The sequence below is a fragment of the Rosa rugosa genome, chromosome 7 (genome assembly GCF_958449725.1).
Source record: "Rosa rugosa chromosome 7, drRosRugo1.1, whole genome shotgun sequence".
In the NCBI taxonomy this organism is placed as follows: domain Eukaryota; kingdom Viridiplantae; phylum Streptophyta; class Magnoliopsida; order Rosales; family Rosaceae; genus Rosa; species Rosa rugosa.
Window position 1 is genome coordinate 13,980,628 of NC_084826.1, and position 17,527 is coordinate 13,998,154.

Here is a 17,527-nt window from a genome sequence, read left to right on the forward strand (position 1 = left end):
AGAAGTCTCATTTCAAAATTTGTGTGTGGTTTTTCTTGCATATGCTAAGTGGTGCAGAAGGGCCGAGAGGGAAGTTTATAGAGCAGTTAGAGGAGCTCCAAATTAAAGTTCCCGAAAAGGTTAAACTCTTCTGTAGGTTGCAACGAGACGAGCAAGACTCAATGGCTGCCTCTGAACCATTGATTTTTAGAGTTCTTAGGATAGTAGGTGGGATGTCTTTGCTGAAGACTTCGTATTTAACATTGGGTGGGTGCTGTGGAGAAAATCGAAATGGGTGCTACTATTGTCACCCTTTGAAGTAGGTGGGAATGTGGGATGTCTTTGCTTAGGACTTGGTATTTAACATTGGGTGGGTGCTATGGAGAAAATCAAAATGGATGCTACTATTGCCACCCTTTGAAACTTTTTTTTTTTTTTTTTTAAGGGAAAGATGATAAGCTTTATTAAGTGCGATGCAAATGCATTAAAAGAAAGCAATAAAACAAAACAAAATGCATCTTTATTTTTTTATTTTTTATTATTTCACTCTCTGCATAGTCCCCACCAAATTCGAGTAATATAATTGACTCAGACCGCCATATGGCAACGCCACGTGGTACTCCAGGACCACAAAATAATTTCTCCTAACTCATACCCTTGATTAGTGGCATTTCTCGCAAATTAATATAGGAATTGTATGTATAGCATTTGGTCTTAAGTCCTAGCCTAGTCCTAGCAGCCTTGGGACTCACTCTTTTATTCCTTTTACGAAACCAGTTATATTTCTTACTAGTAATCTAGTATTGCCAACCTTTTCAGTCCTGGGTACTCAAATTAGTTTGCTCTTTCTCCTTGAATTCTTTTTCTCAAAATTCAGGTCCAGTCTCTCTTTGTTTAGTACTCATGGCTCAAAGAAATCTCATACTGCTTTTCTTTCTCACAATGGCAGTCTCCAAGGCCGGTGTTCATAGAGCTGGCGATTCTAATGGGTGGATAGCAGGTGTTGATTACACCAAGTGGAGTTCGACGAAAGACCTTCCAAGTCCGATCCCGACACCTAGCCGCGCCACACCTAATGGAGGTTCTCTTCCAGCTTCTCAACCCGATATGACGTTATTAACGTCGACACCGAGCGGCGCTACTCTAACTCTCCATTCTTCCATGTTTTGCATGTTTTGATTGGCTTTCTTAGTTTCTTTTTTATTTTTAGCAATTAGGGTTTCTTTAGATGAAGATTGACCTCTTTTGAAAAGGGTATGGGTTTAGGGTTTATGGATTTAGTTAGAATCATTCTTTTAATAGAAAATTACATAGTAGCACCTAACCAAATATATAAACACAAAAAACCCACATTTAATTTGTTTTATACAAATAAGGACACAATCTCAGGCCCAAAACCAAATGAAGCAGGCCTGGCTTCGAATTTTGATAGAAACTGACTAAAATGCCCAATTTTCATTACAATTTACGCTCATGCCACTGGGCATAATACTCAACAACCGAAACGAAAACCCAAAACAGATTTGATGCGCATCAAGATAGCTCGACGCCTCGACCCATTCTCGAGCTCGGCCTCGGCTGCGGCCTCTGCAGATCAGGGACCCAATCGATCTACCCGACAGAGATCGAATCATCTGTTCGGCGATGTGATCCATGTCCTTAATTTCTCGATCCGACGTCGGACGGCTACTATTCGAAGCTCGAAAGCTCTGAGTATCTCGGCGGGTTCTCTGCAAATTCCGGCGGTGATGCAGAGGCGGACCATTAACGTTCGAATGGTCTCGGTATCTCGATCACATCTATGGTTCGGGTTTTCACAGAGAAGCTCAGATGAAGTCAAATCGAAGCCTGAAGTCTCAAGCTTTCGGGCGAACTTTCTGGGAATTTTCCGACGAATCCGGCTAGGGACTGAGCCATGCATGGTATGAAACTTAATCTCCTCTCTGAGCTCTACATGTTAGTGTAGATAGATTTTGAATTCGATTACGTTTTGGGGGAAGTTGGATTTGGGTGTTTACAGTCTCCGTTCGAATAATTGTTCACGGTGTTGATTTCGGGTTTCCTTAGGTTATTACTAGCTCGATTCTTACTGCTAGCATGAGAACTGATGCTTGATACGTTTAATTTACAGAGTTGGTGAAACTGAGGAGAAGGGAATTTCTCAAGAATTGTTGTGTTCTTGTCTTGAAGTGAGGACAACAGCTTGAGGTCCATTTCTTGTTACTGTAAATAAGGTGAGTTGAAATTTTATTGGAAAAGGCCTTGGAGTTTGTGGGTGAAATATAGTTGAATGTCCCTGGTTGATGCGATTGAAAATGGGATTCCCTGATAATGTTTGAATTTGCCAAATTGTTATTATTGTGATGGTAGTTTGGAAGTGGGTTGAGTTAGTTTTGAATGGTGATATTGGGAATCAGGACTAGGCGATGACGAGTGCAGTAGCAGGGTTGGACGAGTATGAGTGCAGTAGCAGGATTAGGTGATGACGACTGCAGTAGAATGACACGAGTACAAGTGCAGTAGCAGAACTGGATGAGTATAAGTGTAGTAGCAGGATTAGACGATGACGAGTGCAGTAGCAGAACTGGACGAGTATGAGTGCAGCGAGTGTAGTAGCAGGATTGAACTAGTGCAGTAGCAGGATTAAGTGATGACGACTGCAGTAGCAGGACACGAGTACAAGTGCAGTAGCAGAACTAGACGAGTATGAGTGTAGTAGCAGGATTGAACTAGTGCAGTAGCAGGATTAGGCGATGACGACTGCAGTAGCAGGATACGAGTACAAGTGCAGTAGCAGAACTAGACGAGTATGAGTGCAGTAGCAGGATTAGGCGATGACGAGTGCAGTAGCATAACACGAGTACAAGTACAGTAGCAAGCAGCTGGATTTGAACAAAAAGAGTTTGGATTAATTTTCTTTATTAAGATTTAGTTATCCATGCATGAAGGTTAAAATTATAAATGTCTTATTGACACATGGTAACAAATTAACATAAAAAGATTATTCTAAAAAAAAAAAGTAATATTAAAGGATTAGAAGTCAAAAGAAGTAGTTAAGGGTAAAAAAAGTAAATTAACTCATGACATGTGGCAAGTGGAGAGCATATTGTCCTTATTTGTAAGATTTAATTCTTATAAAGGAATTACAAGTCAAAATATCAAAATAAGTAGTTAAGGGTAAAAAAGTAAATTAACTTATGACATGTGGCAAGTGGAGAGCATATTGTCCTTAAGTGTAAACTTTTGTCCTTAAATGTTCAAAACCAAATGTTGTGGAGTTTTTTGTGTTTTGAAATCCTATTAAGGGGGTATATGTAGTTTGTTATTCTTTTAAATACCCTACACGTTATTAGCATGACAAAATAAATAAATAAAACAAGGGTGGAAATATTATTTATTAAAATTTTTTTTTTGGTTGAATCTTGACTGCATCAATACGTGTGAATCATACCAAAAAAAAATTTCTTAACTGCATGTTTTAATTGCAAATGCTTCTTTAAAAAATAAAATAATTACAAAAAAAAAATTAAAAAAAAGCCTTGCTTCGCAAATGAACAAAATGACCATACATAAAGATGAGTTATATGATGTCAACTTTATGCTTAATCAACTTTAGATTTGGGTATGAGATGCCAACTAATCTAAGTTTCAAATTTTATTTTGCTGCTTGTAGCCCAAAATAGAGGGAGAATCAACATTGCAACCCAGCCCAAAATTAAAACTGAAAATTGCAAGATCAGACAAGGGTTCTTCCTTCAATAGAAATTTGCAGCTATGCGGTTTGAGTGTCATTGTTTTGATCTTTGTGTTGAAAACTCTTTAGATGATTTATACCTCTGATCTTAAGTATATACAAATTATATTAACCACTTACTTTATTCTCACGAAGAACATTAGTAAAAGCAAGTATCGGTGGAACTTAAATTTATTTCTTAATTTACTCTTATGCCTTAAAATATCATCACAAAAATTGTTGATATACAACATCAAACAATGTTTTATGAACTACAGTTAATGAGAGAAATATATCGAGAATGGGAAATGTTTTTATTGACATAGTTATAGAACTTTCTCTCAATATAAATGTTGCAACGGTCAATCTGATCCCGAACCAACCTGTATATTAGGATAAAAATCTGTGACTAAAGAAGCACATAAAATGAATGAACATATTAGAAGATCATATTCACAGTAATTAAGGACTGTTGTCTTGGCTGCAATGAGTTCAAATTACTACTTGATTAAATTGGAAAGTACAGTTCTTCACTAGGCCCATTGACTCAAAATTGGGTTTAACGTAGCCATGTGTCAAAATTGGGCTTCATTTGAAAGCTATATGTATGAAATTAATCTCCCATAAATAAATTTATCAAAAAAGGTTATTTATTATGTAATTTAGCGAACAGTACAATAATAACTCGTTTCTTAGACTTATAAAAAAGAATCATCACTCAAAGCACACTACAAGGTTGCCGATAAGGAGCTGCCCCACCAAGTAATGGTTACCGGATATGTCGACAACTCTAATGACACGTTTACTTACTAAGAATGGAAAATAATCATGAATCGGAGACAAGTGGAATGAGAGAAGAAAGGAATCGGTATTGATTCCGGAGGAATGATTCCTAAACCCATCTCCCCCCTTCGTAATCGAATTTCTGAGTATTCAGGAATCGATTCCTGATAAATAGGTGGGACCTACACCAATTCTCATTCCTTCATGTGTTAGTAAACACATGAATTCTTTTACCTGGAATCATTCCGATTCCTTTATGTGTTAGTAAACACAAGAGTATTTTTACTCCGTAATCATTCCATTACATTCCATTCCATTCCAAGTAAGTCGTGCCCTAAGATCAACTCGAGGCTCGTCAAAGAGGCAATAGCAACAGCTAGACTACCGATCTCATCTACTATTAGATTTGGACAAATTTTATCGAAGACAACCATCAACGAGTAAACCCAACATAACTGGATCGGAGAAGATGCCCGATAAGATGGTGAACATCATAAGCAACTTATCGCATCAAAAATATTACCAGAATATCTACCAAGTATATATAAGATAGGTGATCCTCTAAACAATTACTGATCATTGTCACCGGTTCACCACCTTGGTCTTGGTGTTTGAGATAAAGCTCTACAAACACAGACTAAATTAAAACCATATTTAGAAAATAATTATCAATATAGAAGTTGGAATTTTGGCAACCTCACAGTCACAAGTCTACAAATGATGACTGGATTCCTATCTAGTGAGATGGTGATGGCAGAAGTCTTTTCTACGGGTTCACCACCTATTGTGCCACATTTCAGAGAATATTGAATCTTATGCCCTTGACAACCTTATCTGCTATTACTAAATTTTCAAAGTTAATAGCTACTCGGTCCCCTTTGCTACTAAAATTCCTCCACACGAATTATAATATGACAATAACAGGTCTTATTTAATTTGGTGTTATAAATTGATTATATCTAATACCTATCTTATCCTATCAATCGAAAAATTCTAACTACGGGTGTCGGGCGATATAATCAATCACCCTTGACTGAGTACCTAGCTAGCTCGCTTGTTCCGGTCCAGAAAGGCAAGTCATGCACGGCACGCCTTCAATTCACTACAACAGAGAGGTCAATGCCAGTGTAAACAGTATTTGACTCGATCATATAACTCATCAATATCTATTGAGTTTTGGTTTGTGGTCTATGCATGAATTCAGAAAGTTTTATGGTTCATTGATATATCTATATATCAAATGTACGTAGGCTACTTTCTTAGAGCAGCAGATTAGTACCTACATTTGTAAATTAATTATGTCTATCAATATATAGAGTTCGTTTATCTCTTCATCGAACTGGTCTACTTAATGTATGAATATATTAATGTGTTGTAGACAATTTGACTTAACTTTGCTCAAACAGTTTGAATTGAGAGAGTATATGAAATGAGAAAAGTCCAATATCGATATTGATAACTATTGTGGTGAATCATTTGTTTCTTCAATACATGTTTTCTAGCCTTTTAGGGTTGGGCATGGGTCGGGCTAAACACAGAGAATGTAGGAACCTCAACCGAATTAAAACGTTACAGTTGGGTTTTATCGGGTTTTCGGTCCAAGATAATAATAAGGAGTATGTTGTAGGGCAACCGCGTTGCGCCCCTATGCCAAAGAAGGAAGCGAGTTGATTTGCTGAGCTGGAGGAGAAGGAGCTCAAGAAAATTGGGGAAGAAGCCACTCACCGATCTTGATGACCTGAGCTAAGAAACGTTGGGAGGAGGAGGTGGCGGTGATGGATAAGAGATAAGAGGAGTCAAAGAAGAATTAGCAGACACTGATGATGGAAATGATCTTGTATGAAGATAGACAAAATTATACTCAACCACCTTTAAATGTAAACTTAAGGGTGAAAAATAAAATAATTCAACTTAAAAATGATTTTTTTCACCATTAGGTTTACATACAATGGGTGGTTAAACATAATTTATTTGGTTAGTGCTTCACGGGGTGAACATTATTTAGCTTTCTCTCTCCTTTTTCCTCATCCAAACCAAAATAAAGTACCTAGTCATCTCAATCCAAAATTTGAAATTTGAAATACTATTAAAAACATAGGAAAAAAAACTGCAAACAGTATTTGACCTTTGGCCCATTAGTAACTTTAGTACCTGACAAAAAAATATATCACTTTGGTACCTGAAGTTCGGACCCCGACCCAACTTTAGAACCTGAAATATTGTTGGTCGTTATGGCGTTAGTCAATTGACAAATGGATAATTTGAGTCTCTAATATTATTTGTTTTTTTTTCCTCCACTTTTTAGTCAAAATTTTATCCCGGCACCCAGAAATTTGCTCTGGGCACCCATCTCATCATTCTTCGCCAGCTACTTCGTGGCCCTTCCCTTTATTGCAAGAATCACAACCGACGTATGTACCCTAATTTCAAGGCTTCTCTTTCGGCTAAGGTAGCACACAATTGCGCCGTCTTCCCTCCAATTAATCACAAAAGCTAAGGGAAGCAAAGCAGCCACAGATTCAAATTCCTCATAAACACAAAAAACAACGAAATTTAACGAATTGGTGAAAATTGGGGTTCTGGGTCTGATCTGGATTGAAAATCTGTGGGGGAAGGGATTTGAGATCGAAAAGGTGCGCTGCATGAGAAGAAAGAAGGTGGGGCTGTTGAGGTTGGAGGAGAAGGAAGAAGAGAGAGCGTGATTCCGAAACTGTGTCTCTCGTAGTATACGAGAACAGATCATCGATATTCAAAGAACAGTTGCCCTCATCAACATCATCGTCTCCTCCTCTTTCCTCCAAGAGAATTCGCTTTTCTTCTTCTTCTCCAGTACGCTTCTCACCTCCCAACGCCATATCACTATCACCGCTGTTATCGTTTTCGCGGTCCGATTTCACTAGGTAAAAATGGCGATGCCCAGATGGTTGATTTTGCCCTGGGGATAAGGTTACTGGTGTTTCAGAGCAACTGGGTTCTATTGAAATTGGGGAGTTAGGGAAAGAGGAAGAGGTTCATGAGATTGATGTGGATAAATTAGGGGGTTTGTTGTCTTTGCTTCATAGTAGTGCTGATCTAGTTTCAAGGATTGGGATTTGACTTTGATGAAGAATATGTGGTTAAAGTACTTGAAACTCCACTTATTGTGGAGGAGAACTTGATTAGGTTCTTCAAGTGGGTTTGAAGGAAATGAGTTTAGAAATCTGAAAATTGAAGTCTAGTCAAGAGTCTAGCTACAACTTTTGGCTTCTTGAAATCGACTCAAGATTGAGAGAGTCGGATAAACTCAAATTTGAAGCATGAGAGCTTGAGAGGTGAAACTGAGTTTGAACTTTGAAGACTAGAAATAGGGAGAGTTAGGAGGAAGAAGAAGATGAATAGAGCGTGAGGAGGAAGAAGAAGAAGATATTGAGTGAAGGACGAGAATGCCCCTCAAAGTTTGCCACCTACCAAACGCTGTAACGGTCAACAGTGTTTCAGGTACTAAAGTTCGGTCGGGGTTAGAACTTTAGGTATTGTTTGCATTTTTTTCTTAAAAAATATTTGAGAAAAATGCACCAATAGTGCCTCAACTCTTGTGCACCGGCCAGTTTGATTAGGGATGGCAATGGGGAGGGTAGGGTCAGGGGATTAAATTACCATCCCCATACCCGACTTCATTCTCCATCCCCTTACCCGCCCCAATTCCCGTAATAAGATACTGGGGATTCCCCGTCCCCATCTCCATTGGGGATTACGTTCCCGTACCCGCCCCAATCCCCGTTAACAATATTACTAATTTATTATATAAAAATTTATACAATAAAATATGAAGTTAAAATCAAACTTTTCAATCAAGGAAAATTGACATGTTGATAAAGATCTTTTATTAAAAGAATCTTCCTTTTTTTTTAACATATTTATTAACATAATAATATCATATATATATATATATATATATTTCAGATAATTCTTATTGGGTGGGTATGGGTATGGGGATCAAAATACCATCCCCGCCCCGTACCCGATTTCATAATTCGAATACTGGGGATCCCCATCCCCGTTACCCGATTTCCCTCGAATTTCTCCCCGTTAGGGTCGAATACCCGATGGGGATTTTTGCCATCCCTAAGTTTGATACCCAGACTCACAAAACTATCAATGTGATACCTAAAGTCTTATATTGCTATCAACGACATACTTCCGTTAAATTTCCGTAACGGTTTCGTTAAAGAGCTGACGTGGCAAGCACGTGGAGAAAACATAGATGGAAAATGACCAAAATAACCCTCAACATCTACCAACAATTTAATTATTTAATTAAATGATTTTTTTATATTTTTTATAATTTTCTCTCTCCTCTTCTTCTTCCTCTGTTACTGTGATCTCATTCTTCCCAGAAAAAAAATTCAGACCGGGTGATCTGACTGATCTCAATCCATCCGCGAGATTCGCGGTATAGCTGGTAGAGCTCCGATTGACGAAGAATTAAGAGAGTAGATCCCAAATTTGTTTCATGTCTCATCAAATCTGCTTCTCCCTTGATGAATTAAACCATGTAAAATCATTTGGGTTATAGCTGTAAAGAAGATGATAGATGATGGTGTGGACTGTGGAGAGAGAAAGGCAGAGCTGATGATGATAGATGATTTGGGTTATTGCTTCGATTCTTTTTTTTTCCTTTTTGTCTGGATTGGATTCAAGGACATGAACAATTGCTGGGTTATTTTGGTATTATGCACGAAGAGGATATGACATTGAAGCTTCATTATGGTATTCTCTTTTCTACGGGGCAAGATTAATTACACTCTATTCTCGCTTATCTTCCTCCAGATCTTCTGCAAGCCCATTGTTAAATTCTCGCATAGCTGCTGTATCTCCGCTCACCTTCAAAGCACCACTTGTTAATGAGAACAGTCTCTCAGATGAAGTATTCCTATTATGTCACCACCAAATCTGCCTTGCAGATCCCACCAAATCCACATCCAAAGCAAAAAGGTCCAAATCTACGTCCACCTCCCGAATTCGATTGCAAACTTAAACGACTTCACATTCAATTGCCCATCCATCTATTCACCCTATTGAGTTTAATTCCTAAACCCATATATTCATTCTAAATCAAACAAGATCTAGCTTCACTCTCGACTTCGTGGCGGAGTCCTTGCTCGGGTACTTGTTCATAATGCAAAATAAGTGCAGGCATTGATATCCAACAAATTTCCAAGAGTGCCAGCCTAACTCTGTTTTGACATGAAAAAGAACGAGCATTATTCCAAATGGTATCTCACTGAAATCTGCCACAATCCAGCTTAATGGTGGTCTTCGTGCTTGGCTTCAAATAGGCCATCAGGACCCCATGGGAACTCCTTGTTGCGAATGTGCAAATACGGCTAGCCCAGTGCATGAAACAATTGTTATACCACGAATACACAATATATATTTCAAAACTAAATAAAGGAATCGCAACTATAATATATATCCAAATATCACAATACAAAAACAAATTGAATTAACAAAAATGCAATCACTGACTTGGTTGGTTGAGAGAGGCTTGCGTTTGCATCGCAATGTCCTAAGACAGAATTTCGTCCCCACACAAGTGCTGTGGTTGATCGTAGACGACTGCCCTGCAGGATACAACTCTCGTTCCAAGGCGTGGCACCGTTGCCTTGAAACCTAGCGAACTTCACTTGTGTTTCTCTCGAGTGTTTGTGAGAAGAGATGTCAGAAAATGATTTTTTCTTATTCTGCAATGAACCTTCATGCCTCTTTTATAAAGAGCGGACAAGAAGAAGAAGACGTAACTGTTCAATCAATTTGAATTTGATTTGAACAGTTACAACCGTTTTGGGATCAGTTTTTGGAGTTTTTGGATCAGATTTTCCAAAATTATTATCTTTATCCGAATTTATAAAAGAAATGGTTTTATTGGAATTTTAATTTCGGCCCAAGGCCCAAGGCCCTCTTTGATATATTGAATATATATATATATATATATTTCCAATATTTTCATTGCAAAGGTCTTGTTTTCCATTCAATGGGCCTCCACCTTCACTTTGTCTATTTAATATGTTTCTTGTGGAAACATATATAAAGAGATCAAACTATGGCCTTATCTCCTATGTGGGATAAGGGAGCACTAGCTATTCCAATAGCTATTCCAATCGGTTCTAACAACAATGCCTAAAGCCGTCTCGTAAGCATCATCGTGACCGATGGAAGAGGAGAAGGAGCGCTTGGGCGGACTAGAGGGCCGAGAGCCACCGAGCAGGGCGGTTAGGAGCGCACCAGATCGGAGCATCGCCAGACGGAAAGCAAGCGAGGAAATGCGGCGGAGGGCCTTGACGACGCCTTCAAGCTATTTATTTCTTTTTTATTTTTTATTAATTTTTCTGTCAAATTAAAAAAAAAAAAACCAATTAGGTTTGCCATTTGGATAAAAAGACATGTTTGCCCTTTCTGTTTTCTCTAAGTGTTTGCCACGTCAATTCTTTAACGGAACTGTTACGAAAATTTAATGGAAGTACGTCGTTGATAGCAATATAAGACTTTAGGTATCACATTGATAGCTTTGTGAGTCTGGGTATCAAACTGGTCGGTGCACAAGAGTTGAGGGACTGTTAGTGCATTTTTCTCAAAATATTTTTAGACACTACTAGAGTCTAAAGATAAGAATTTCCGTTGTACAATCTTTTTTTGAACACTCCTGTTGTACAATCTTATTAATTTCAACTAATTAATCTTGTCCCACAATACAATCTCAAAACCTAAATCCGTTTAGTTAGTTTGATGTCATTTCAAAACTCATTTCTACAAAAAATGGATAAACAAACATACCTGCTCATTTAAAACATGACATTATCCATTGATGTGGTTCAATCATGACTTAACTAAAAGGGAAAAATTCACCAACGGTGTCTGGACACTTAGGGGACTTTCAGAATGATACCTGAACTTACAAAGTTATCAATGTGATACCTGGACTCATTTTTTCGTATCAATGTGATACCTACGGTCAATTTCCGTCACGGAGCCGTTACGGAAATTGGCCGTAGGTATCACATTGATACGAAAAAATGAGTCCAGGTATCACATTGATAACTTTGTAAGTTCAAGTATCATTCTGAAAGTCCCCTAAGTGTCCAGACACCGTTGGTGAATTTTTCCCAATTTTGCACGTGCAATGCACGTGAGTCACTTAATGAAGACAAAATGACCGATTTACCCTCAAATTCTTTCTTTCTTTTCTTTTCTTTTTTTTCTTTATTCTTCTTTCTTTCTTTCTTTCTTTCTTTCTTCTTCTTCTTTTCTGGTTTCTTCTTCCCCTGATTTGAATCATCAAGATTCAAATCATCTTGCTCGTCCGATTCCCACCGCCGATCGCCGATCAAACACCGCCGCTGCGTCTCAATCCACCTTCATGCACCACAGATGTTTCTGGGTCCCCCAACTTCAATTTGCTATAGGATTTGAAGTTGGGGGAACCAGAAACATCTGTGGTGCATGAAGGTGGATTGAGACGCAGCGGCGGTGGGAATCGGACAAGCAAGATGATTTGAATCTTGATGATTCAAATCAGGGGAATAAGAAACCAGAAAAGAAGAAGAAGAAAGAAAGAAAGAAAGAAAGAAAAGAAAAGAAAGAAAGAATTTGAGGGTAAATCGGTCATTTTGTCTTCATTAAGTGACTCACGTGCATTGCACGTGCAAAATTGGGAAAATTTCACCAACGGTGTCTGGACACTTAGGGACTTTCAGAATGATACCTGAACTTACAAAGTTATCAATGTGATACCTGGACTCATTTTTTCGTATCAATGTCGTACCTATGACCAATTTCCGTAACGGCTCCGTGACGGAAATTGGCCGTAGGTATCACATTGATACGAAAAAATGAGTCTAGGTATCACATTGATAACTTTGTAAGTTCAGGTATCATTCTGAAAGTCCCTTAAGTGTCCAGACACCGTTGGTGAATTTTTCCCTAACTAAAATAACCAAAAATCTCTTCCATAATCCCTCTATTTTCCTCTTCCTTTTTCCCCCTAAACACCCAGTAATCCATATAAATAATGCACACAACAGCAAATGCTACTCTTGGCTAAATTTAGCAAAAAAATAAAAATAAAAACAAAACCTTAAAATAGAAAGTTTACTATATCTGCAAACTCACCATCCTCAATCCAGTAAGTGGTCCCCACTACAAATCTACAAAGCGCGATCCAATCCAACTTCCCAGGTTCTCTCCCAAGGAAACATCAAACATGGTAAAATACTAAGATTCCTTTTTCTTTTTCTTTTTTTTTCCCTTACGTGGTCCTCAAACAAAAAAAAAGAACCTCAAAATTTTAAAATTAAAAATTAAAAATATTATTCCTTAAAAATAAACATCAGTGTGTGTGTTTGTGTTTGTGTTTGTGTTTTTTTTTTCCTTTGAACACTTTCTTTTTCTTTTCATTTGGTTTTAATTATCTCCCACTCTCTCATCACACACACCCAGCACTCTCTCTCTCTCTCTCTGGCTTTTTCTCCTATCGGTTTGATCGCCGGAACCACCACCGTCCGATCAAGTCGCCGGCATTCCGGCGATCCGGTTCAGATGACTCTCTATTCCGATCCACCACCACCGACTCATCTCAAAGACGGTACCTTTCTTCCTCTTCTTCGCTTCTTCAATTTCGTTTTCTGAGTTTGATCAACAACAACAAAAAAAAATAAAAAAAATAAAAAAATAACCCGAAAAAGATTAGTGCCCAATTTGAATCCCCAATTCGAATCGAAGGCTATTCCATGCATGCCAGATTCATCCAGTTTAACATTCCCATCTTCACTTTCCGATTCGCATTTGATCCCAAATTCTAGGGTTAGGAAAAAACAACTATGTTCAAGAAAATCATCAAGGGAAACAAAAAGACCCCCAAGTCTGATGCTCATGATCCTTCTTCCTACGGCCATGGGGCCCGCAATTCCGGCGCGGTTTCGGCGAATGTCGTCGTGAACCACGCTTCCCGGGCCGGCCCGGCCGCTTCCGGGCCCAATTCCGGCGGGCCCAATCAGGTCCTGCCGCCTTCCGGCACCATCGAGCCTCTCCCGTTGTTTAGGGACGTTCCGGTTTCGGAGCGGCAGACCTTGTTCCTCAGGAAATTGCAGGTCTGCTGCTTCCATTTCGATTTTACGGACACGCTCAAGTCGCCTAGGGAGAAGGAGATTAAGCGGCAGACACTGTTGGAATTGGTTGATTTTATACAATCCGGTTCGGGGAAGATCACCGAGACTTGCCAGGAGGAAATGATAAGGATGGTTTCGGTTAATATATTCCGGTGCTTGCCCCCGGCGTCGCACGAGAACACGGGCCAGGAGAATGCGGATCCCGAGGAGGAGGAGCTGTATTTGGAGCCGTCCTGGCCGCATTTGCAGTTGGTTTATGAGCTGCTGCTTAGATACATTGTGTCGTCTGATACTGATACCAAGGTGGCCAAGAAGTACATTGATCACTCGTTTGTGTTGAAGCTACTGGATTTGTTTGATTCGGAGGATCCGCGTGAGCGGGAGTACTTGAAAAACATTCTTCACCGCATATATGGGAAGTTCATGGTGCACCGCCCCTTCATCAGGAAAGCTATTAATAACATATTCTATCGGTTTATCTATGAGACAGAGAGGCACAGTGGGGTCGCTGAGCTTTTAGAGATTCTTGGGAGTATAATTAATGGGTTTGCACTTCCAATGAAAGAGGAGCATAAGCTGTTTCTTGTTCGAGCACTTATTCCGCTGCATAAGCCTAAGCCGATTGCAGTGTATCACCAGCAGCTCTCCTACTGCATAACTCAGTTTGTTGAAAAGGATTACAAGCTAGCAGATACTGTTATACGGGGTTTGTTGAAATACTGGCCTGTGACCAATTGTCAGAAGGAAGTTCTTTTCCTTGGAGAACTTGAAGAAGTTCTGGAGGCAACACAAGCTGCAGAATTTCAGCGATGCATGGTTCCTCTTTTCAGGCAGATTGCCCGTTGCCTCAACAGCTCTCATTTTCAGGTTTGCATATATTTATTCATCTTATTGCGTTGCTTCGTGTAGTGTTGAAGTTCTAAACTAAATACTTTTGATTTCACGGAAATGGTTCTCAATGACTTTTTCACTGTTTTGTGAATGTAACTTATTGATATTCTTCTGCTTGTGCATGGTCAAATTCTTTGCCTTGCCATTTCATTTTCAATTGAATATTGTTACATTTTTCTGCTCTCGTTTGTACTTATGATTTCACTGTATCAATATATTGAACTGTTTTTCAAAGCTGCTATCTTGTCTGATAATACCTTTGTTAAAGCACCTAATCTATAGCTCTCATTCATCTAGCTGTCTAGGTTCATCCCCTAGCTCTCCTGCAATTAATTTAATTGCTTGTAATTAGGATGTTAGTTCTTTCCTATAATTCCGTAATTACATAGCTTAGGATCTTGTTCCTTTGATTTAGCTTTCTCATTGATATAAAACGTTTATGCATAGTGATTAGTTTATTGTAACTAAATATGCATTTCGGAAAAGCTGCCTACTAGAACTTGTTAGCTACCATTTCACTTTTCTCAGTCCCCCTTTTATCTTTTTACTAGAGAGTTTGGTGTTAGTCATTTCTTCCTATCTTGATAGATTCACTTATTCTTGTGTTGTGCTGCTGTTCTATTACATGGGTGAGGGAACAGTTGTTTACCTTGCATCTTTCTCCATGGGGGGACTATCTGCCTTTATATTCTGTTCTCTTTTGTGCAGCTATGGCTATTTCTTTTATATTGACTGGGAATATTACTGTTAGTTTTCAGCTGTCAATCTTAGCAAGAAAAAGTAGACATATCAAGAATCTAAACTGCCAATACGAGTTGAACGACAAAGTGTTGTTATTAGTGATCTGAGATGTTTCACAATAAGTTCTTTTTTCTGTAAGATATTTTTATTATTTTGAAAGAATTTCGGAGAATGAAATTCGCACTCCCTAATTTGCAATCCACACTCCTCATTTCCCTTTTTGGTTGATATTCATATAAAAAGACAAAATTTAAGTTATTAAAGACAAAATTCAAGTTACCAAAAAATGAAATGTGGAGTGTGGATTGTAATATGGGGAGTGTAAATTTCACTCCCCATATTTTATTTATCAAAAGAATTCAATGGTAATACATAGAAGGTTGTTTTCGGGTTGATAGCAACAAAGAGGTTATCCTCTGTGGGAGTTTCAAGAGGGAGGGGAGAGGGGGTTGTCATGGTATTGTTATTCAATATATATGATATCCTTGAGAATTGCTTGGTATTATGGTTAAAATGCTAGTGCATTTGAAACTCCTATTGAAGAAGCAGATGGACTATAATAACATTGTTGTTAATGTAATCTTATCAGAAAAAGTTGTAGTCACTAGAGATACCTAGAGGCCATATCATTTAAAGACATTATCGAAAGTGATATGTGAGAAGAGCTGGTTTGATACTTTATCACAAGTAACCAATGATGATATCTGTTGGAAAAAAGAAGAAGTGCAGATTGCTGTGTGGGGAAAGTCCCCTGGAAAGTAAGCACTAATCTAAGTGGGATTTAAAGTAGCCATGTGGTGGCATTGTTGGTGGGGGTGTGGCTGGGGGGACACGTTAAGAGTGTTAGGTAGATATCCATTTGGATGAAGCAATGATGGAGGTAACCTTTGTTGGAAATTTTACCTCAGTTTAGGGTTTAATGGTTGATATTAGCTTGTGATGCCATCCATCTCCTCGAGCTTCCTACTGACAGCATTCCTGATTTGAGAAGTCTGTTCGTATAAGTTTTTGATCATGCATGAGTTTTTAGGAGATATGAAACTGTGGTTAGCTTATTGGAATGGGTCTGAAGTACTTCCACTTTTTCATATTATGCCTTCTATAGTTATTTATCATGCCACGAATCAGGTTGCCTAATGCTGTCTAATGGAAGTATTGGTATTTATCGGCATGGGGAAAACTTACTCAACCTTTTTTTTTTTTTTGGCATGGTGCCATAATATGCCTATAGTTGTGCTACCTGCTTGGTAATGTTACTGTTGAGCTAATCTCATTGAAAAGGCTTAAGGAAGTAACTGTTTGAAATTTTAAAGTTGGATCCCTGTCATGGATTATCTTATAGTGTTCACTGCAGGGTATGTGAGTTAGAGTAATTTCTACTATTTTTATATTAGTGTGCTAATTAATGATTCAGAAATTTCCAATCGGACTTCTAAAAGTTGTATATTACTCTGAGAAAGTGAGAATAGCATTTTCTTGAAAATATTTGCTTAGTCTCTTTCGCATTGCAGGTTGCAGAACGAGCACTCTTTTTGTGGAACAATGAGCACATTGTGAGTTTAATTGCTCAAAACCGGAATGTTATATTACCAATTATCTTTGAGGCATTGGAGAACAATATTTCAACTCACTGGAACCAAGCAGTTCATGGGCTGACTGTCAATGTTCGGAAAATGTTCTTGGAAATGGATGCCGATCTGTTTGAAGAGTGCCAAAGGCAGCTTGCAGAGAGAGAGGCAAGGGCCAGAGAGGTGGAAGAACAGCGGGAGATGACATGGAAAAAACTGGCAGATGCAGCCGGTGAGGATATGATTACAGTCTAAATGATCAACCAAGGTTTCCATGTACCTGCCGGCACTGGAAAGTGAATGGAAGGAAGATGACGACAAGTCTGCTCCACCTCTCATTTTGGTGGTATTCTTTTTTAATATTTTTTTTTGCGTTTTAATTTTTTGATCTCGATTCCAGTCGTTGAAGATATCAGAAGAAGCAGTGATAAATGTAATTTAAGCTGTATTGAATTTGTTAGCAACATGCTGCAGATTATTTGTGAAATATATTTTGTATTCTCCCCATCATTTTTTTTAATTCTCCTGCAGTCAGGTATTGAATCTTTTACTTTGTTCCTCCACAACTGGGAAAATTCATCAAGTTTAAATTCTGGAGTTGCCATTTGCCAAGCTCTTCGCGCCATACATGTTAGGATGGAAAGGCTTAACTTTCCAATTTCCAATAATTATAGAAAGAGTATTGTTCA

At 38.5% G+C, this 17,527-nt stretch overlaps 1 protein-coding gene across 1 annotated transcript; it reads left to right on the forward strand.

Moving 5' to 3' along the window:
• The first annotated feature begins 12,900 nt into the window (after window positions 1-12,900).
• On the forward strand, window positions 12,901-17,348 carry LOC133719854 (serine/threonine protein phosphatase 2A 57 kDa regulatory subunit B' beta isoform). The gene is made up of 2 exons (XM_062146041.1): window positions 12,901-14,505; window positions 16,782-17,348. Exons 1-2 carry the CDS (start codon window positions 13,351-13,353, stop codon window positions 17,091-17,093), a joined length of 1,467 nt encoding a protein of 488 aa, XP_062002025.1. The 5' UTR covers window positions 12,901-13,350; the 3' UTR covers window positions 17,094-17,348.
• The last annotated feature ends 179 nt before the right edge of the window (window positions 17,349-17,527 follow it).